This window comes from Lonchura striata, chromosome 18 (genome assembly GCF_050655825.1).
Source record: "Lonchura striata isolate lonStrDom1 chromosome 18, ASM5065582v1, whole genome shotgun sequence".
In the NCBI taxonomy this organism is placed as follows: domain Eukaryota; kingdom Metazoa; phylum Chordata; class Aves; order Passeriformes; family Estrildidae; genus Lonchura; species Lonchura striata.
This window is the reverse complement of record NC_140720.1, coordinates 3,734,756-3,755,972: the sequence shown is the minus strand read 5'-3', so window position 1 is coordinate 3,755,972 and position 21,217 is coordinate 3,734,756. Positions and strand designations below refer to the sequence as shown.

At 52.5% G+C, this 21,217-nt stretch overlaps 1 protein-coding gene across 1 annotated transcript in view; it reads left to right on the top strand.

Annotated features, from left to right (window-relative positions):
* The first annotated feature begins 940 nt into the window (after positions 1-940).
* Positions 941-21,217, top strand: part of MAP2K6 (mitogen-activated protein kinase kinase 6) — a 56,694-nt gene continuing 36,417 nt past the window's right edge. Inside the window, exon 1 of the mRNA XM_021536912.3 lies at positions 941-1,092. Coding sequence (XP_021392587.1) covers positions 1,077-1,092 — 16 coding nt within the window. The 5' untranslated portion in view covers positions 941-1,076. The remainder of the gene's footprint in view (positions 1,093-21,217) is intronic.

The window sequence follows — 21,217 nt, the reverse complement described above, 5'->3', positions numbered from 1 at the left end:
TGCGATTTGAAGAGGTTTGATGCAGTTGAAACAGTCTGAAGTGATTCGAAGCTATCTGCAGCAGTTTGAAATGAAGTGCTCTGAAGCTACTTGAAGGGATTTGAAGAGACTTTAAGCAGTTTGAAACTGTTTGAAGCGGCCTAAAGCGATTTTAAGTGACCTGAAGTGGTTTGAAGCAATTTGAAGTGGTTCAAAGTGACTTGAATTGGTTCAAAATGACTCGAAGCAGTTCGAAACAACTCAAAGCAGTTTGAAATGACTCGAATTGGTTCAAAGCAACTCGAATCCAAGGGACTCGAATCGGTTCCAAGGACTCGAATCGGTTCCAAGCCATTTGAATCGGTTCAAAGCCATTCGAATTGGTTTGAAGCCATTTGAATCGGTTCCAAGTACTCGAATCGGTTCAAAGCCATTCGAACCGGTTTGAAGCCATTGGAATCGGTTCGAAGCCATTCGAATCGGTTCAAAGCCATTTGAATCGGTTCCAAGTACTCAAATCGGTTCAAAGCCATTCAAACCGGTTCGAAGCCATTCGAACAGGTTCGAAGCCATTCGAATCGGTTCCAAGTACTCGAATCGGTTCGAAGCCATTCGAATCGGTTCCAAGGACTCGAATCGGTTCGAAGCGGGCGCCCCCGGCCGCGCTCGCCGCGCCCCCTGCCGGCGGCCGGGCGCGGTGCCGGGGGCGTGCGCCGCCGCGGGACTACAGCTCCCATGCGGCCCCGCGGCGGCGCCGCGCGCGCGCAGTGCGGTGCCCCCGTGCGCGCCGCAGGCCGGGGCGGCCGCCCCGGCCCATCATGTAGGTGCAGCCGCGCCGGCCCCGCGCCAGCCGCGCAGGGACCCCCCGCCCCCGCCCCGCCCGGCCCGGCCCGGCCCGGCCCGGCCCGGCCCGGCGCGCCCCGAGCCCCGCGCCGCCCAGGCGGGAGCGCGCGCGGCGTTCCGGGGGGGGGAGCGCGCGGCTCGCATCTTTTGTGTGCGTGTGCGTGTGCGCGGCGGGCGGGCGGCTCGCCCCTCGGCGGGGCCGCGCGCGGGACGGCCCTCGGTGCGCGCGCCCGGCCCGCACCCGCCGGGGGACAATGTCTCAGCCCCGAGGTGAGAGCGCGGGCGCGCGTGCACGCGGGCGCGCGCGCGGGGGGCTCCGCGGGCGCTCGTGCATGCACGCGCGGGGCGCGCGCGCGCAGCCGCTTGTGCAACTCGGCGGGCGCGCGCGGGGCCGGGCGCGCAGCCGCGCGTGCAAAGCGCGCGTGCACGGCTGCGGGCGCGTGCACGGCTGCGGGTGCACGTGCAGGTGCGTGCACGGGCGCGGGTGCACGAGCGTGCACGGGCGCGGGTGCAGGAGACTGCACGGGTGCGGGTGCAGGAGCGTGCACGGGCGCGGGTGCAGGAGCGTGCACGGGTGCGGGTGCACGAGCGTGCACGGGTGCGGGTGCACGAGCGTGCACGGGCGCGGGTGCACGGCGCGTTCGCACGCCCGCCTTGCGCGGGGGTCGCCGCTCCCGGTGCCGCTCCCGGTGCCGCTCCCGGTGCCGCTCCCGGTGCCGTTCCCGGTGCCGCTCCCGGTGCCGCTCCCGCCGCCGCTCCCGGTGCCGTTCCCGCTGGCTGGCGGTGCTCGCCGCCGCCGCCGGGACGAGCGAGCCCCTCGCCTGCCTTTGGCACGGAACGAGGTGGGGGTGCTGGAGGAGCAGCTGCAGCCCGGGATCGGCGCGGGGTTAAAGCAAACTTTTAAACAAGTCCGCGAGGGAGATGAAAGGTGAAACTGGAGTGGAGTTAGCAGGAATTAAATATATACCTATGTTTCCATGGGAAAGTATTGTTCTCGTGCCAGCGCTGAGATCATTTTCCACCCGTTTCTCTGCCCCCCCCCCCCCCCCCCCCCTTTCTCTTTTAATATTTGGTAACTTTTGGTCAGAGGCAGCAGTGGGGTTTGTCACACCAGCACGCCCCGAGCGTGCAAAAAGGCTGGAATGGAGCGTTTGGGAAGTGCAGGAATTGGGTATTTGGGAGCTGCAGAAAGGCAGGAATGGAGCGTTTTGGAACTGCAAGAACCGGGAGCATTTTGGAGCTGCAGGAACAGAGAGTTTAGGAGCTGCAGTTGAGAATTTAGGAGTTGCAAAAGGGCAGGAATGATGCATTTTGGAGCTGCAGGAATTGTGCATTTTGGAGCTGCAGAAGTTGAGAGCTAATGAGTTACAAAAGGACGGAAATTGGGCATTTTGGAGCTGCAGGAGTTGAGCATTTAGGAGCTGCAAAAGGCTGGAATTGGGCATTTTGGAGCAGCAGGAATTGAGCATTTTGGAGCTGCTGAAGTTGAGAGTTTAGGAGTTGCAAAAGGACAGGAATTATGCACTTTGGAGCTGCAGGAATTGAGCACTTTGGAGCTGCAGAAGTTGAGAGTTTAGGAGTTGCAAAAGTGCAGGAATTATGCACTGTGGAGCTGCAGAAAGGCAGGAATAAAGCCTTTAAGAGCAGCAGGACTGGAGCTTTTAGGAGCTGCAGAAGGGCAGGAATTGGGCTTTGTGTAGCTGCAGGAGGCCAGCATTTTGGAGCTGCAGGAGTTGAGAATTTACGAGTTGCAAAAGAGCAGGAATTATGCATTTTGGAGCTGCAAAAGCTGAGCATGTAGGAGCTGCAAAAGGGCAGGGATAATGCATTTTGGAGCTGCAAAAGCCGAGCATTTAGGAGCTGCAAAAGTACAGGAATGATGCATTTTGGAACTGCAGGAGTTGAGTATTTTGGAGCTGCAGGAGCTGAGCATTTAGGAGTTGCAAAAGTACAGGAATTATGCATTTTGGAGCTGCAGAAGTTGAGCATTTTGCAGTTACAAAAGCACAGGAATTACGCATTTTGGAGCTGCAGGAGTTGAGGATTTAGGAGCTGCAAAAGGACAGGAATTATGCATTTTGGAGCTGCAGAAGTTAAGCACTTAGGAGTTACAAAAGCACAGGAATTATGCATTTTGGAGCTGCAGAAGGGCAGGAGTGATGCATTCAGGAGCTGCAGGAGTTGAGGATTTAGGAGTTGCAAAAGGGCAGGAGCTGAGCGCTGAGGAGCAGCAGGAGGGGGCTTGGGCAGGGGACAGCAGTGATTTATTTCTGCCAGCGTGCTGGTGGTGGCAAAGAGCACTGCCTCTTTGCTTTTTAACTCCCTGCTTCTTCCAGAGTGGCTCTGCCTTGTGCCCTTGCAAGGGCGGGGAGGAGGTGGAGAATTTAATATTGCAAAAATGCTGCGGGAATGCAACAGCCCCTGCAAGAGCAGGCGGGGAGAGCTTTAAGGAGGAGTAGCTGCGGCCATTCATTGTGAAAATCCATGCCTGTGTGTCAGCGAGCGGCCACACAGATGCAGCTTTTAGAGCTTTTGGAAGTATTTGGATTGGATGTTGCAGCTTGGCTCTCCCTGCATCCTGCAGCTCTTGCACATATTTGGGATTTTGGGGGTGAGAGGCAGCGCGTGGCCCGGCAGGAGCAGGTCCCAAAGTGGGTTTGGAGCTGGTGTCGTGTTTATTTATTTATTTATTTATTCAAACTAAGCCTTCCACAGTGATCCTTGCAAGGGGAGGACGTTGGGAAGGAGGTGCCTGCACAGCTCTTGCCACACAGTTTTCCTTTGTAAAAGAAAAATGTAAAGTTGTTGTATAATTTATTCCTCATTTGGGTTTGCTGCAGTCATCTTTTCCAGCCGAGCAGGGAATTGTAAAAGTTTCCAATGCAAAGAGCCAAGGAAGTTTGATAATACAGGATTGAACCCGGTGATACCCAGAGCACTCTGCCACTGCCTGGAGAGCCCTTGGGGTGACAGGGGGGTCCCCAAAAATCCTGGGTGGGGAGAGGCAAAGGCTGAGAATGCAGGGGAGGTGACAGGCAGGGACCTGCAGGGGTGCAGAGCGTCCCCCAGCACGGCCTTCTGCGTCCTCCAGTACCAGAAAAAAGGGAGGATGGAAGTAGCCAGCCCACAAAACATGATCTCAATGAATGGCATCATTCTTGACTCCCTTTGCCGTCCTCCTCGCTCTCTGCAGCACCAGTGCCTGCATTCCTGGCGCAGATAACTTTTCCAAGCTCAGCTGTTCAGGCCCAGCTTTTGCTCAGGAAGGGGTTTCAGCTCCGGGGTTTGCAGCAGAGGTGTTGTTCTTCGGGATAATCTGAGTTTTGGGATCGGGTTCTTTGGGCTAATCTGAGTTTTGGGATCATGTTCTTTGGGATAATCTGAGTTTTGGGATCAGGTTCTTTGGGCTAATCTGAGTTTTGGGATCATGTTCTTTGGAATAATCTGAGTTTTGGGATCATGTTCTTTGGGATAATCTGAGTTTTGGGATCGGGTTCTTTGGGATAATCTGAGTTTTCGGATCAGCTTTCATGTGTTGCACAGGAGGTTCCTCGGCAGCTCTGGAAAGTACAGCCCAGAGCCCCAGCCAGCTGCTGAGCCCTCTCCCTGCTTTGAATCCTTTCCAGAGTTGTTCAGAGAATCCTTTTGAATCCTTTTCAGAGTTGCCTGAGATTAATTTTTTTGTTGCAGCCTGTCAGGGGAACATGTGAGCAGCAGAGTTGTTCTTACTCCCTGCAAGGAATCCCACCTGGTTCAGGGAGACCCTACCTGTGCTATGCAAAAAAATGGGGGGAGGGATCTGCTTCCTGCACAGTCTGTAAAAAGGTTAAAACTGCCCCTGGAATTCAGAAACAACACTTTTCCTCTGGCCCTTTCTGCAGCAGGAATGAGCAGATGCCTCCAGCATTGTGCTCAGGGTCCTGAGCCACTTTACCTGTCCCTGATGGGCTTCCTGAGGGTCCACCCATATACAAAACTCACCTGAAGTCAAAGGCACCCCTGCATTTCACCCTGTGCTCGTTCATTCCCCCTTTCAGGCTGCAGACTGGTATTATTTTGTTGGATGTAGCAACCCATAGCAAATCAGCTTTTCCTGAGCACAGCAGGTTCCTGCAGCGTGTTCCTCACCTTCAGAGATGAGGCTGCTCTGGCCAGGAGGGCCTTGATGTTGATGGGAACTCAGAAGTTGAATCCTTGCCCAAAATCCAGCCCGTTTGGCTGTCATGACTAATAGGATATTATTTGGGAAGAGGAGCATGGGGGAAAAAAAAAGAGGAAGTCCATATTCATTGCAGGCCAAGCACAGTTTGAGGCTGTAAATCTGGACTCTGGTGACAGCAGATATATTCAGGAGTCTCCCATATTGCTTGCAACTGGGGGAATTATTCCCTGGCAAAGCCCACATGGGAGAAAACATCTGCAAATATGCAAATTTCTCCATTGAAATAAGAAAAGGGAAGGGGAAGCAGTGCCCATGAGAGCACTGATTCTTGAATACATTGAAATGATATTTAAACTAAGTATTGCTGCCTGTTGATGTCGCACCTAAAGCTCAGCCTCTTGTTTCAAATACCATTTTCAGTGCTCCAGCTGCAAAGGGAAGCTGAGATTATGAGCAGCACATCCCACGTGATGCTGGCTGAGCATGCACCCTATGGACTTTGACCAAAGGCCCTGCACCTAGTCCAAATACCACAGTTTTATGTGAAACACTCATGTTTTCCCCAGCCAGAAGTCTCAGCGGAGCAGCCGTAAAGCTGCAGTATTCCTTGTTGTTGGGTTTTTTTTGCAGCCCTAGGTAGGTGGCAGGTTGTTGCTGGTGTAGGATTAACCTGCCAGCAGCTCCTGTGGGTTGTGCAATGTGCATTTTGCCTCATCAGCACCACCTCAGCTTCTCCCCACTCACACACTCCCATGGCACAGGCACTTGGCAAGGGCACAGCCAGCAAAGCCGTGGCACGGTCAGCCAGGTGCAAGCCCAGCAAAGCCTGGACTAGCAGCAAATTTCAGCTCCAGTTGTTGATTTATGATTTATTTTTAATTACTTTTTTTTTTTTTAAGGGTGCCCTGTTGAATTAGTTTAGGAGCTGTGCTGCAGTGCTGGAGGTGCCTGTGTACCTGCTTTGGGTTAAGAGGGGGCAAATGTTTATAAAGAGGTTTAAAAACCTCGTGCAATGCCAGGCTGGAGGAATTACCCACCTCGGGAAGAGGAAAATGTGATTGGGGCAAAAAGTATTTGGCTGGAGATGAACCAAAGCTGTGCCCAGGTGAGCCAGGGGAGCTGAGACACCTGGGTGAGCCCTGGTCCCCTGTCCCCCTGTCCCAGCAGGTCCCAACATGTCCCTGCTCAGGCCAGCAGCTCCCTGCTGCTACCCAGCACATATTTAATATTTAAAAGCTCCAACTAGGGGCAATTCTAGCAATAAAAGTGCTAAGTTGCAGGAAGAAGGGAGCAGAGAGCTGAGTGCTCCTGCCAGGCTCCTCAGTGCCTCCGCAAGCGTGGCTCCTTTTTGGTGTTTAAATCACCAGAACCTCGGGGCTTCCTTGGGGCTGAATTCCCTCCCCTGACACATCCACAAGCTGCTAAGGTGAAGCAAATTATGCTCCATGAAAACCACAGGGGTAATTTGGAGAGGTGAGACACTTCATGTGGAACGTGGTTACAGCAGGTTTGCAGATTCTGGGTCCCCTCGTTGAAAATACACGAGGTGACTAAAAAGTTGCCTTTTCCCCCCAAACAGTGCCTGTGTTTGTTGCCACTTAGGCTTTTTCTCCTTCTGAAAAGAGCTGTGACAGCACCTCTAGAAGCCTCTCCGAAAAGGATTGAAAACCGACACACCTGACAAAAGCTGGAAAAAGAAGAATAGTGTGGGAGTTTTGTTAGCACAGGAGTGGGGATGCTTTCCCAGCCCTCTGCAAATGCAGAGGCCCAGAGCTCCTTAGCCTGGTCATTGTGATGGTTCCCAGCCCTGCCCCAAGGGATTCACCCCTTGAATTCCTGATGCTGCTCCAGAGGCGAAGCTCTGCCCTTCCCAGGGAGTGAAGGCACAGGGCAGGTCACAGCTGTGATGGCAGTGGTGGCACAGGCAATTCTGGGTAAGAATTACTCACCAGGAGTCCCTTCCTGCTGTCACTCACGTTTTGGGGGACCAATTTGGGGTGCATTTACAAGGTGGCAGCATCATTAGATGAAATGTTGAGTCAGCCTTCAGTGGCCAGAGAAATTGCAGGAGTGTTCTTTTGGTTTGAGACGTGGACAGAGCTATAATTAAAAAAAATCAAAATCTGTTTCATTACCTGTGGAGTTCCTTAGGGCCTGTCTGGGAATAGTTTAAGGGATTAGCATTATCAGCTCGAGCAGTGTGAGCAGGGAAGCAGATCCAGGAGGCTGGAGCTGTGCCACAGCAGATATTATGGTCTGTGGTGGCCAAGTGGTGAAGGCCAGTGGGTGCAATCTCCATATCTGCTCATTGTGCAAAAAGTTTGGGGTTTTTTGGTTTGTTTTTTTTTTTGGTTTGTTTGTTTGTTTGGTTTTTTTTTGTTTGTTTTTGTCTTCCAAATACACAATATTCTGCACTTGACAAGTGTGAATGGAAAAGTGACTCCTGCTCAGTGGCCTTGGCTCAGTGAAGAGCAGTTTGGAGAGGGGAGGTCTGAGGCTGTTGCTTTCTCTTGCCTCAAAGCCAAAATTAAGCCCATCCTTCCAATCTCCCCATCCTTTTAAACTGGGGATTCCAAACACTGAGGGCTCATCCCACCAGGACAGTCTCTGGGGTGCTGAGGCATTTCTGAGCCATCTTTCCTTTGGACGTGGTGCAGAGGGATGCTGAACATCCTCTGTGGGAGCTGCAAGAAGCCTCTGGTGCATCGCTGGTGCTGTGAGAGCTGCAGCAAATCCCTCTGGATCTGCAGCCCATCCTCAAGCAGGAGCCTGGATTTGGAGGGGCAGGGTCAGAGATGGCATCAGGGAAGGCTCAGGGGTAGGAGCTGCTCTGGCTGCATCCCCCAGTTGCTGTTGGAGCAGTGCCTGTGGCTTTTTGGGCTGCAAAATCTGAGTGCTGTGAAGCCCAATGCAAACAACCTCTGCAGCTGGGGTAGGGTTTCAGATCTGTAAGAGAAAAAGCATTTATTTTTCCCCTAGTTGAGCAGGAAAACTTCACAGAGCTGAGCTGATCCAGTTTCTTGCTGGTGCTGTTTTGTTAGCCTACTTAGCCTGCAATTTTATCATCAAGGCTGGGTTTTCTTAGCCTGCACCCAGGCAGATCAAAAATCGTGAGGATAACTGAAGCCACTTTTACTGCATTCAGATAAAAACAGTGGGGAAAAAAAAAAGAAAGGAAAAAAAAAGAAAAAACGCAGCAGAAGTTGCAGATGAGATGCCAAAGATAAGGCGGCAATAGGAAATCAGTGCAGGAGTCAACACTTGACTGTGTCTGCAAGAAGAGGCCTTTAATGAAGGCTGAATCAGCACGGTCTTGGGAGCTGCTTTTGAAGGAGAATCTTTTTCTAAACAAAAATATGTAATTGCACTCAGTGCAAAATGCTTCTCAGTGCCAAAAGGCCTCAGAGCATCGCGTGGCTGCTCTGTGCCAGTCCCAGGCGTGGTGGATTTTGTGCCTGTGCTCCCCTGCAGTGGGGGCTCAGCCCCCACTGCCTCACTCCTGGGTTTTCAGCAGGGCTTATTCCACGCTCGAGCAACAAGTTATAAAAATTACAGCTTCTCCCCATGGTATCATTCCTCTTCTGAATGTTTATTGCTTCTCCAGTAGCTCAAGGTCAGATATAGAAAATGACTCAAAAGTCTTTTGTTGCTCTGAGAGCACTAAGGTGATGGAAGGCCCAATCCAGCAAAGACAAACCTTCCCAGAGAACCAAAAGGGAAGGATGAAGGACTATTTTAAAGGCAAACCCACCACTGATGACTGACATTTTAAAGCAGGTTTGGATTAGATATTAAGAATATTTCCTGTGAGGGTGGTGAGGCACAGGGTGCCCAGAGCAACTGTGGCTGCCCCACCCCTGGAAGTGTCCAAGGCCAGGTTGGATGGGGCTTGGAGCAACTTGGGGCAGTGGAAGGAGTCCCTGCCTGTGGAATCAGATGAGCTTTAAGGTCTCTTCCAACCCAACCCATTCCATCACTGGGTGATTTTTCCCTGGATTTGCTCCGTTCTGTCTGCTCTCACATCTTTGGTGTGCAGCAGCCCCAGGCAGAGCCCGCTGCAGTCACTGCCTCAAGTCCCTGCAGTAGGAGGGGAAGCAATCCCTGCCACAGTCCTGCCAAAAAGCAGGGCACACGAGCTCAGGAGGTCCTTTTGGCAGCTTTGTGCAGCACCAGGCACAGCCCTGGGCACGGCTCCTTCTTGCAGGGCACCTCTCCAGCACTGGAGTCAGAGCCACACTTCCCAGCTTGGATTTCAGCACAGCCCCTTTTTCCTAGGGCTGCTTTAATTGCCTGCAATTAGGGTCTCCAGTGTTGCAAAAGTATGAAGGAATAAAACCCAGCCTGGCTCTGGAAGGGCTGGGATTGATTTCTTCTCTCAACCAGCTGATGCTGTGACCTTTCAGAAAGGAACTGTCAGCCTGTGGCTGTGGGGTTTGTGCATGCCCAGGGTTACAGCACAAATATGGGATATTTATTGTAGTTTTATCCAAGGAGAGGAGCACCTGTAGGAGCTGAGAGCAGCTCAAGGAAGAGACAGGATTTTATATGCTGTCATCAAAATGCCAAAACCCCTTTGGGCTAAGCTGCATCTTGAGTAGATTTGTTGAAGCACTTGACAAAAACGGCTGGAGCAGAAGTGCAAGGCACAGCACGGGGCTGTGGCAGCCCTGAGGGTGCAGGGGTCACCCCAAGCCCTGCAGAAGGAGGTCAGGCTCTGGCCAGCTGGGTGCCAGAGGTGCACACACAGGTCTGGCCGTGATTTCCTTTGCAGCTTTGGCAGCAGCAACAGGACAGGGAAGCTGCTGCAGCCAAATCCGAGCACTGCTGAGGTTTGGGATGGGAGAGGAGGAGAAATCCTGCAGTCAGTCCCCTCTTGCAGGTTTGCTTCTCTGAAGAGAAAGATGCTGCTGGTTAATGCAGAAGTTCCCTCCCAAGCAGACCTTGGTACTTAACTGTGTTAATGAAATGCTTTCAAAAACCCACAAGATTGACCTTCTCTGCTTGCCCACAGATTTTTCTCTCATTTAACAAGCAGAGGGTTGTCAGAGCAGCCTATTAAAGGAGAAGAAAGGCAGTGCTCTAATACTGTTGGGTTTTGGCCTGTTACAAAGTGTTTTTCTGCTTTTTTACTCCTAAAAGATGAAAACCACAATCCCTTAACAACCTACCAGGAGAAACCAGGCTGAGACAAGGAGTTCTTGGCTGAAATAAGGCATAAAGTCTGATAAAATAATGAACAGAAAATCTAAGTTTTTTAGGTATCTCTGGAATATGCCAGGACAACCATCATATCTACAGGTCCTTGTGCAGACAGAGGAATTGTCCTTTGGGAGAGACCCTCTAGAAAAAAACAAAGGCCAATAACACAGACTCTGACTTCCTTACCTTTCCCAAGGACACCAGCAATTTGCTCATTGCTAATAAAACTTTGGAACATATCTACAGAAACCTTGGATGCCTGCCAAGCAATCAGTTTTATAAATTAACCAAAAGAGCAGATCGTGCATTGCAGGGAAGGACATCCCACATGCCAAAGCAGCCCCTGACAGCAGCACCAGAACTGGAGGGAGAGCCCAAAATAGCCCCTGGCAGCTGGGGAGGGTGACACAGATGCTGCATTCAGAGATGATGAGAAACAAGTTGCTTTCTGGAGGCAAGAAATGAAAAAAATCTTCACTGAGAGAGTGATGGGGCACTGGAATCAGCTGCCCTGGAGGTGGTGGGATCACTGTCCCTGGACGTGGCACTCAGGTTTAGCTGATGGGGAGGTGTTGGGTCGTGGGTTGCACTCGATGATCTCAAAGGTCTTTTCCAGCCTGGTTCACTCTGTGATTCTGAAGTGAGACAAGGCTGAAGTGGCAGTGTTTGGCAGAGAGAAGGAGCCCAGGGCTTGCACCTCTGCAGGTCCCTGTGGGGTGACAGCCCTGGCAATGTCCTCTTGCTCAGAGCCACCTGAGCTGGGCAGCACCTCAGGCTTCCTCCCAGCGTGACTTCAGCTCCATTCATGTCATCAGGCAGCTTCCTTTACAGCCAGGCATGCCTTTTCTTTTTTTTCCTTTCTTTTTTTTTCCTTCCCCTCAAAAACATTTGGTACTTCCCCCGCAAGAAATCAGGAGCTTTCTGTCTGATAAGGGGCTGGAACAGCTTCCTGCAGTAGGAGAGAATTTCTCCTCTGGCTCTTCCTGCACAGAGCCAGAACAATGCCAGCGCTTCCAGCCTCGCATTACCTCGGATAATCTCATTTAGGGTCCATCCTGTGCGAGCATCTCCTGCCAAGGGGGGCTCCTTTTCCAGCAGTTGGCTTTAAAAAGGGTTTTTAAAAGGTTTTTAAAATGCCATTGCCACAGCAGAAAGGCAGGAGCAGTCTCTCAGGGCTGATGCAGAGCAGGGCCCTCTTTGGAACAGTAGGGGCTGAAGAAATTTTTTCTTTTCCCTTAATGGAGAAGCTAAATAGGATTTTTTTTTTCATGTCTTCATGCTGAAAGTGCACGTGGTAAACTCAGAATGTCTGAGTCCTTTTGCAGGATTCAGTGGGACTGAATGTGCTTGGTTGGGGTTGAGCACACACATAAAAGAATTTACAAGGTTGGGATGTATTTTGTCTTGGTTGCTAAGTGGGATGGACAGTATGGATCTGTGTTGATAATTTATGTTATCCTGCTTCTCTTGGTTCATTTTCTCTCCCTGTTTTTGATTTCCTTTTTTCCCAATTCTGCTTCTCTGCTCATGGAAAGCAGTATCCTTTTTGGGAGTGTGTGAGTGAAACTACAGCCTCAAACCTCACATGGGGAGTTCTGTGGAGGCTTTGGCAGAAAGGCTCATAAAGGGAGGTTTGTATTTTCAGCTTCTGCTTTAGAAGGCTGGGTGGAGAGATGTGTCCTGATGGGCTTTGATCCATGTGGACATATGTAGAGAGAAAAAAAATCTGCCCACTTGTGTCACTTTATAGGGAGGACAAGCCTTGCTGTCACAAGTCTGTCACCGTGCTGTGCTGTCATGGATTTCTTCAGTGTGTTTTCCAAATTGAGATAAAATTGCATGATAAAACCTGGGGAAAGGCTTTTGTTCTTTATAAATGGCTTGTGTTCTTGATATGCCAGACAAGCAAATGTGTGTTCCTCAGCCTGGAGGAGGAGGAGGTCTCAGCAATTCCAGCTGCTTCCCTGGGTGCAGCTCCAGCCTCTGCTCTCTGTGACAGGGACAGCACCAGGCAATGCTGGGGCTGGTCAGTGGGGTTGGGGTGGATTTTAGGGAAAGGTTCTTCCCCCAGAGGGTGCTGGGCACTGCCCAGGCTCCCCAGGGAATGGGCACAGCCCCGAGGCTGCCAGAGCTCAGGAGTGTTTGGACAGTGATCTCAGGGATGCACAGGGTGGGATTTTGGGATGTCTGTGCAGGTCCAGGAGCTGGACAGGATAACCCTGACGGGTCCTTTCCAGCTCAGGTTGTTTTTAGGATTTGAGGACATTTGAGATGGTGTGCTGGGAGCAGTGGAAGGGAGGCTTGGGCCATGTGTGAACTCAAGTTGCTGGGTGGAAAAACAGTTCAGGAGGTGTCTGGCAGGTCGTGCTCTCTGACCTCTGCTTTAAACAGGTTTGAACTTGAGAGAGCTTCCCTGGAAGCTGCATCCACCTTGCCCTGCACAGCCTGGAGCTCCTGGAGCCTCCCTCCTGTGCCAGCCCGCACTGCCCGGGCGTTGGCAGCACCCAGACCTGCTGCTGGTGGTGGAGCATCTCCAGGGCTTGGCTCTCCGTGCCCTGGTGGCTGCTGGCAGTGCCAGGAGCAGGAGGACACTCCTTGCCAGGAGCTGCTGGGCTGGGGCACAGAGGGGTCGTGTCGGGATCTGTGGTATTGATGATTCCGAGATTGTAAAAACTCTCTGTCTTTCTGTTTTGTTGTTAAAGAAGAAGTCATAATTTGTTTGTGTTGGTTTTTAAGGTTGTTTATTTTTGCTTATTTATAACATGTTCTGCTGCCCTGCCGTAGGTTTGTTTTGCAGGGCAGCGTGCGGGGTTCTGCCCCTCAGTGGGGTGTGATAAATATTATATATTAGAAACTACGTGTGCTATATTTATAATAATGTGTTAATGTCTATTATTTACGTTGAATAGTGTGTTCTTAGTTTAAACTAATAGAAAAATGCTAACACTATAGTGAAACATGGAGGGTATGAAGAAGGAAGAAGGAGAAAAAGGATAAGACACACAATTTCTTTTATTTTGTCTCTTTTGAACTTCTAATTTAGAATCTAAAAATTTTACTTTTGCACCCATGCCACACTTAATTATTACTTCTATCAAACACTCAGAGCTGGTAATTCATCCTGTAAGGTTGAAAACTCTTTTCCATGGGCAGAGATCACAGCCAGTGTCTCTGGGGGCTCTGTCCAGGGGGGTTCCTGACCCCTGCCAGGGTCCCAGGGCAGCCACAGGGAAGCCCTGGATTCCCACAGGGACACAGCTTTGGTTTTCCTGCAGTTCCTGTGGCTTCCCCCTGGGTGTTCCTGGGTGGTTTTAAAGTAGGACCTCCACTTTTGCTGGAGGCATTGCCAGCAGAGGGAGCAGGAGTTGGTTCCTCCCCTCTGCACTGGTCAGAACTATAAAATACCATCTTTAATAACTGAGATATAAAAATCAGCAAGTAAGCTCATGCATCGTTAAAGGATAGCAAGGAGCTATGTGATGGTGTGGCACAAAGGCAGGATAATCAAAGCCTTGACCTTCACGTGTTGAAACTTAATCACAATATTGGGCTGAGACTTTGCCAGAATTCCCAATGACAAAATGCAAGGAAGCAGGTCCTTTCCTACCTTGCCAGAGCTGCTGGTGTTGTGGTGTTCCTCTCAGGGAGGAGAACTCTGGGCAGAGTTGTCACCCAGTTTTTGACCTGCACATGGATTAACTCAGCCCTCCTGTTCATCAGGGCCTTCTGCAGAAGGTGAAGATGCTCGATAAAGAAATGGTTTGTGGCACATTCCTGTATCCATGGGTATTCCCATTGGGCTCTAAAAGTTATTGATATTTAATAACTCACAGAATGACCAAATCAATGGCAGTTTTCTCCCATTTGGGAATTTTCTCCCAATTTGGGAGTTTTCTCCCATTTTGGGAGTTTTCTCCCATTTGGGAGTTTTCTCCCAATGGGCATTTTTCTCCCATTTTATCCCAAGGTATCTTTACTCGTGAGCAGAAAATTTTAACTCCCAAGTTTTACATGCAGAGCATCAGCAGGAGATGTGTGCTGGCAGTGCAGTTGAAATGTCCAAATTTACAATATGCTGTACAAACCCAATCTGTGCTTGGTAAAACAAGGCTCGTGTGGCTGCCTGGAGCCCCTGGTAACAGAAATAAAAATGTACCTCACCTTGCCTGGATGGGATTTTATTCCAGCCTGCTGCGAGGGTGGTGGCACCAGGACAGGGATCCCACAGGGAAGGTGCTCAGTGAGCAGCAGCAGCTCTGGGGGAATGGGGCTGCCTTAGGGGTGGGAAGCAGGACTGGAGCATAAATCTCTGTGCATGCTCTTCTCTTTGGGGACAGTGCCACCCCAAGCTCCCCAGATGAGCCTTTCCTGACCCAATCACCCCCTGGTGATATCCAAGCCCTGCTTTTCCCAGGTTTAATCCTCCTGACCCCTTTGGGCTCAGCGCTTGCCCACGGGGCTTTGCCAGTGGGTGCCAGGAGGCAGCATGGGGAGGGTGGCGGTGAGGAGCCACCATGTCCCTTTTGGGGCTGACAGCTAAGCCAGGAGCCTGGCACTGCCTTTCCACCCCTGGTCCTGCTCAGCCTGGCACTTAGGCCAGCCTGAAGGGGAGCCTGAGCTCAGGCTGAGCTTTGGTCTGGGTGCCCAGAGCCCTGCCAGCTGTGCCCGCAGCATCGCCAGCCAGCAGGTGCCAATGTCACCTTCCTTTTCCAAAGCCATTGGCACTTCCCCGTGCTGGCAGCACAGCTGGCAGCTCCAGCAGGCTCTGGCTCCTCGGGAAGTGGTGCTGGCACTGCCAGGCTGGCTGCCCTGAGCTGGGCTGTGTGCTCGGGGGAGATGCAGCTCTGCTGCAGGGCTCCCGCTGGGCTGCTTCAAAACCCCCGTGCAGGATGTGCTGGGAGGAAATCCCAGCTGCACCGAGCACGTTAAAAACCTAAAAGCAATATTGGAATTAGAGAGAGAGCTTGGGCAAAAATGTGTCTGTGGGGTGTCTGATACGAGTGCATCCTGTCACCCTGAGAAAATTGGGGGTTGAGGCTCCACGTGGCAGTGGGGAAAGGAGTTGAACTTGAAAATATGGGTCCCTTCCAACTCAGGATATTTATAATTTGTAATTTATAATGAGGTGGATGCTTCACTGTTGGGAGCAGTGGGAGAAGTGTTTAGCTGGGCTGGGCCTCATGGATTCAAGGCAAACCCTGCTCCCCTTGTGTCTGAGGCAGATGCAGCACTGCTTCTGTGTTAAATGCAGGACAGTTGCTGCTGCCTGCTGGGGATTGGTGTGGGAAGCTGGCTGGAGCCCCGTGGTCACTCACGGTGGCATTCAGGGGTGGAATCTTGGTGGGTAAGGGGAAATAAAAAAGTAAGTGTAGTACTGGGATGATGCCCAGCTCATGGATGAACCCTCAGCTCACATCCTGGTCCAGGAGCTTCGTCTCCTCATCCATGGGTTGATGGGGAGCACCCACTGGCATGGCAGGGTCCCCTGGGAGACATTTTAGGGCACTGCTGCTGCTGCCCTGGGGAGCAGAGCCCATTCCCTGCTGCCAGAGGGGCAGAGCCAGCACAAAGGCTTGGGTGAGCCACGATGCAGGAATATTTGGGAGGCTCTTGGCCCTCTGTGCTGCTTTGGCACTGCTGGCAGGTGTGGGAGGTGTTGGTGCCTGGGCAGAGCCCAGCCCCTGCTCTGCCCACCTCCTCCCCATGCCAACCCTGCTCTGCCACGGCCAGGTGCTGCTTGGCACGGGGAGAGCAGACACGGAGGTAGGGCAGCGAAGGCAGCCTCGTCCTCCAAACCCTCCTCCACAAAAGCCCTTTTGTTCCCGGGGTGAATTCCAAGAGCTTTTCTCCACTTTTGATTCCAGCAAACTCCCACTTCAAGAAGACAGGCGAGGGCTGAAAACAAAGTGGCAGCAAAATGAAAAGTTCCTTGTAAAAAATCCCCAGCCAGGGCTGGAGGCTCTTTTCTAACAGCTTCCTTGGCCTGCATCTCCTGTGGATTTCCTGATTTGAGATAAGCAGTGAAGACAGCAGGCTCTGGGATGGGGAGGCAGGGAAGCCAGTGGACTTGGCAGAGGGAAAATGGGGGTGTGATTTGTGATTTGTGATTTGTGATTTATGGTGTGCTGCTGAGTGGGGGGAGCGCCTGCCCCACTGCTCACTCCCAGAGCTCCAGTGCTGGCATTTCTCATGATACAGGGGAAGGGGAGAGGCCACGGGGCTTCAGTGGCCTCTGTTGCTCCGTGGGATCTCCATCACTCCCACACCTTTCCCAGAGCAGCAGGAGGATGTGGCCGTGCACAGGGGATGCAGCCAGCTCCAATGACCACGAGGAGCAGAAAACCCAGTCCTTTAGGAGAGCACCCCTTGGAGCCCTGGAGGATTCCCCTGAACCTCACCTCTGTTTCTTGCAGCTTCCCTGTGGTGCAGCTGTGAGTGATTTTTGGGATTTGAGGGTGTTTGAGGTGGTGTGATGGGAGGAGTGGAAGGGAGGCTTGGGCCACCTGTGAAGTCAAGTTGCTGGGTGGAAAAACAGTTCAGCAAAGGAAGGTGAGAAGGAGTAAGAGGCTTTGGTCTTGATTCCTGGCAGGCTGTTGGAGATGGGAGGGTGCATGGACAAGGCGTGGAATTCTGCGTTTTGTGGGCTGCATCCTTTGGCAACTGCTGAAATCCTCATCCATGGCAGCCCCTTGCTCTGGTGGAGGTGACTCAGAGCCCACAGCAGCAGAGGTGGTTTTGCCTGAATTCCTCACTGCACACACCAGGCAGAGGGGACACACAGACAAGGCCTGTGCAACTCAGGGGTTTGGTGGGATCCTTGTGGGTCCCTTTCAACAGGGATGTCTGTGATTCTCCATGTCACCCGTGGCCACGGATGGAGTTATTAGGGCTGAAATTTGCGTGTGCACATGCTGGTGCTCCATCCCTTGCACCACCACCTCCTCCCATCTTCATCCCATGGATCTGAGGCACTGCCTGTTCCTCTCAGAGCCTCCTGCAGCCGGGAGAATCAGGAGAGAGCTGAACATTCCCACTTGCAGCCCGCTGGGAGAGGCTGTGTGGGATCCCGAGGTGCTGCTGGGGTCAGCCTTTTCCCAGGTGGGTGGGATTCCCCGGGCTCAGGTGCTGCTCCTGCAGCTGATGATGCCACTGTGTGCACAGAGCTGCTGCTGTTTGGGGGGAGCTGTGCCCTGTCCCCCAGACCCCAGAGTGGGAGCAGCGGGATGCACACGCCAGGTGGGTTCAGCCAAAGTGTTGTAAAAGGGATTTTCATGTTCCCATCTCCCATGGCCTGTGCTGAAAGCTGGAGGCAGGCAATGCACTCCTATCTCCCATCGGCACCTAAGGGACGATGGATTTGGGGCTGCTGTGCATTGCAGCTGCTGTCTGCAGGGAAGCTGGCTGATCCCAGGCTGCCTGCCAGGCCAGGGCTCTGTCTGGCCTTGTCACATCTGCAGGTGCCAGCGTGGTGCTGGCAGCAGCTCAGCAGGAGCAGGACAGTGTGGGTGGCCCCACACCGTTCCCTGGATAGACTGGAAGTGACGCTGTATCTGGGCTAGGAAGGGATGTTAACTGGGAAGGGACTTTTTTAACTGGGAAGGGACATTGTCTGGCCAAGCTGTTTGTCCTCAGCTCCCCATAGCATCAGGAGAGAGCGTGTGGCTGCTCTTTGCTGATCTCTGAGAGTGGAAATGGGACTGAGGCTCCTGTTTCTGCTCATGTTGGTATTCCTGCAGGAATGGAGTAGAGGAAATGGGGCAGAGCCCAGTTGGGAAGTGGAATTCATGTTGCTGGGATGTCCAGTGTGGGGGCCTGTGAAACAGCTCAGTGAGGTGTCAGTGGCTTCCCCAGGACACAGAGGATCCTGAACAGCCATACCTGTAGGATCATCTCCATCAGACAACCAGCCTTCATCTCCACACTGGCCCTGGGTGCTGGTGTCCCACAAAACCTGCTGGATGGTTGCTCCAACCTGTGATTATCCCAGTGCTCTCTGCAGGAGCTGCAGGGGGCTCAGGTCTGTTTGGTGGGGGGCTCCAGAATTGCCCCAAAGCTGTATCAGCTGCCTGTCCCCTGCCCAGGTCCCTGCAGCTCCCTCCAGGACATGTCTCGGCACAGATCCCATGGCTGATCTCTATCAAATGTGTCTCTTCCGCTTGCACTCAGCAGGTCTGAACTCCTCTGAGATTTGGAAATGCACTCTTATCAAGGGCACAGACAGACTCTCGTAACCAAAATGTGCAGATAAACAAGGAGAAATTGCATCCTCTGGTTTCCGTATTGTCATGAGTAACACAGCAGCCTGCAGCCCTTTTCCAGGGTGTGTTAAGAGGAAAATGGGCAGAGTAAGAGAGATTAGCCCGAATCAGGAAATTACCTTCAAAATTGAATTACTGAAATACAGAGCTTGCTGAAAGGCGGGCAAATAGGTCCTGATACTTGCAGGGTTTGGCGACATTTCTGTCCATGTCTGCACCGCAGGATGCTCAGATGAAATCTGCTGGAGTCCGTATTGCAGAGCTCGCTGCTCTGCCTCCTTCCAGCCTTTTCTTCTGCTGCCGTTCAGAGCTTCTCCTGCTGGAGGCCGGGCTGAGGCAGGCACCGAGCCCTGACCTTGTGATTTTACCTGGCAGCAAAGGCGCAGATCTCTGTCTCGGCGGCGTTGGTGCCCCAGCAGGGCTGAGCTGCGTCAGCCGCCGGCAGCGCGGCTCCGCGGCAGAGCCGGGCCGGGGACACAAATAACCCTGGCATTGCTCAAGCCTGCCCCATGCACCGGCTGCACCTCGCCGCTCCCTGCACAGCCCTGCTATTTTGGTTTGGAGCCTCTCCTGCCCTGGGCTTATTACAGCTTGTGGGCTTGAGTCAGAGCAGCGAGTTCAGCCCTGCGCCCGAGAAACCCCGGGGCGAGCGCTGGTGCTGGGACACGGCTGGGTGCTGGGGACATGGGTGGGTGCTGGGGACATGGGTGGGTGCTGGGGACACGGAGACATGGATGGGTGCTGGGGACACGGAGACGTGGATGGGTGCTGGGGACATGGATGTTTGTCGGGGTCATGGCTGGGTGTTGGGGTCATGGCTGGGTGTTGGGGACACGGATGGGTTTTAGGGATATGGATGGGTTTTAGGGACATGGATGGGTGCTGGGGACATGGATGGGTGTTCAGGACATGGCTGGGTGCTGAGGCATGGCTGGGTGTTGCATGGGGACGTGGATGGGTGCTGGGAACATGGATGTTAGGGACATGGCTGGGTGTTGGGGATATGGATGGGGGTGCTGGGGAACATCTGGGCACTGGGGCACAGACGGGCTGGGGCACATCTGGGTGTTGGTGCACAGACAGGGGCTGGGGCACATCTGGGTGTTGGTGCACAGATGGGCTGGGGCACAGACAGGGGCTGGGGCACATCTGGGTGTTGGTGCACAGACAGGGGCTGGGTGTGGCACCCTGAGGACAGGACGGTGACTTCCATCCCCACCATTCCCATGTGGGTGTGACTCACAGCCAGTTTGGGTTCAGCTGGTGCTGGTCAGGGGGGCAGCTGTGCCCAGGCCATGCCAGGCCGTGCTCTCCTCTTCAGGAGCCTTGGGAATTCAGATGGGATGCCAGGGCAGCATCGCCTGCTCCTGAGATGTGCCAGTGTTCCAGGGTTTCCTGCCTTGCTCTCCTTCTGGTACACGCTGGAAAAATTCACCACAGCCATAAAAATGCTCTCACCTTTCCAAAATATGACTCCTGGGGGACAGAAAGGAAAATAAATAATGCTTTAGTTCAGACATCAGGGTGTGAGTTGCAGTGTGGGCACCGTGGGGCTGTGCTGTGCCCAGAGCTGGATGTGCCAGTGGCCACGAGCTGTGCCAGCAGCTCCATGGCATCCAAAGCAGAGGAGGAAAGGCTGGAGCTGGAGCCACCTCGGCCCCAGGACTGTGGCAGGCTCAGCTCCATTCCCCAGGCAGCCCAGAAATGTTGTTAAGGAAACACATCTCAAGTTTGCCGTTTCCAAGGAGTTGTTGCAAACAGCCATGAGGCAAGTCACAGATAAAGGACGTGTGGGGAATGTCCCTGTCCTGCACAGAGGACATGCCACCATCCCTGGAGCATCCATTTGCTTCCAGCACATCCAGGTGCAGTGATGGAAGAGCAGCCAGTGGCCCTTGGCCACTGACTGCCAGGGCTGAGGAGAGAGCAGCTCCCTTGGGTTTCAAGGAGAAAAATAAATCACAAATCCACCTCATCCCATCCCTTGGCCTTTGGTTGAAACTTCTACATTTTTTAAACATCTCTTGCATATTAAATTCTTTTTGTGGCTTAATGAGGGGTCCTAAACCAGATTTTCAGACCCACTTTTCCACGTTGTTGGTGCTTACATGAACACCTGGCTTTTGGTTTTCTCCAGAAATTAGGGCTTGGCTAAAACTCGGTGTTTACAAACTGGATGGTGAGCACAGCTCAGCCACTCACCCAGCCTGTCCCTGGCACAAAGGGAATTTAAGCACCTTTACCAAAATGTTGCCAAGGCACACAACCCAACCACAGGGGCAGAAATGGTGAGAGAACTTCCCTTGTGCCTCCCTGCCACTGTCACCACTGTCACCAGCACCTGTCACCTGCTGCTCCATCCCACAGGCACTTAAATCCAAAATCCATTGCCTGGTTCTGCACTTGGACTGCCCAAAGGGCAAATTTCCAAGGGTTTTCATTTGGAGCCCGTGGGAGGAAGGTGGATGTAGGGTTGCGTCCCCTGTTGATGTAGTAAAAAAGTTACCCTTTGTCTCCTTAAAAAGGACAAAAGCCCAGAAGTTTCTCTCCTCAATTTGGTTAAAAGACACCTCACAAGACCTTGGGGACTTCACCTCAAACTTAAGGATAGAAAATTGGACAGGAGCCAAAAAGTCCTGCCTAAGCAATTCCCTAGAAAAGAAGAGAACAAAAGAAGTAAATAGCTTTTGTGAAGTTTTTTAGCAGGAGCAAGAACTTCTTGCCCTGTCTCGGTTTTTCTCTGTAAAGAGCTTTGTTATTTTGCTTTTTAATAAAA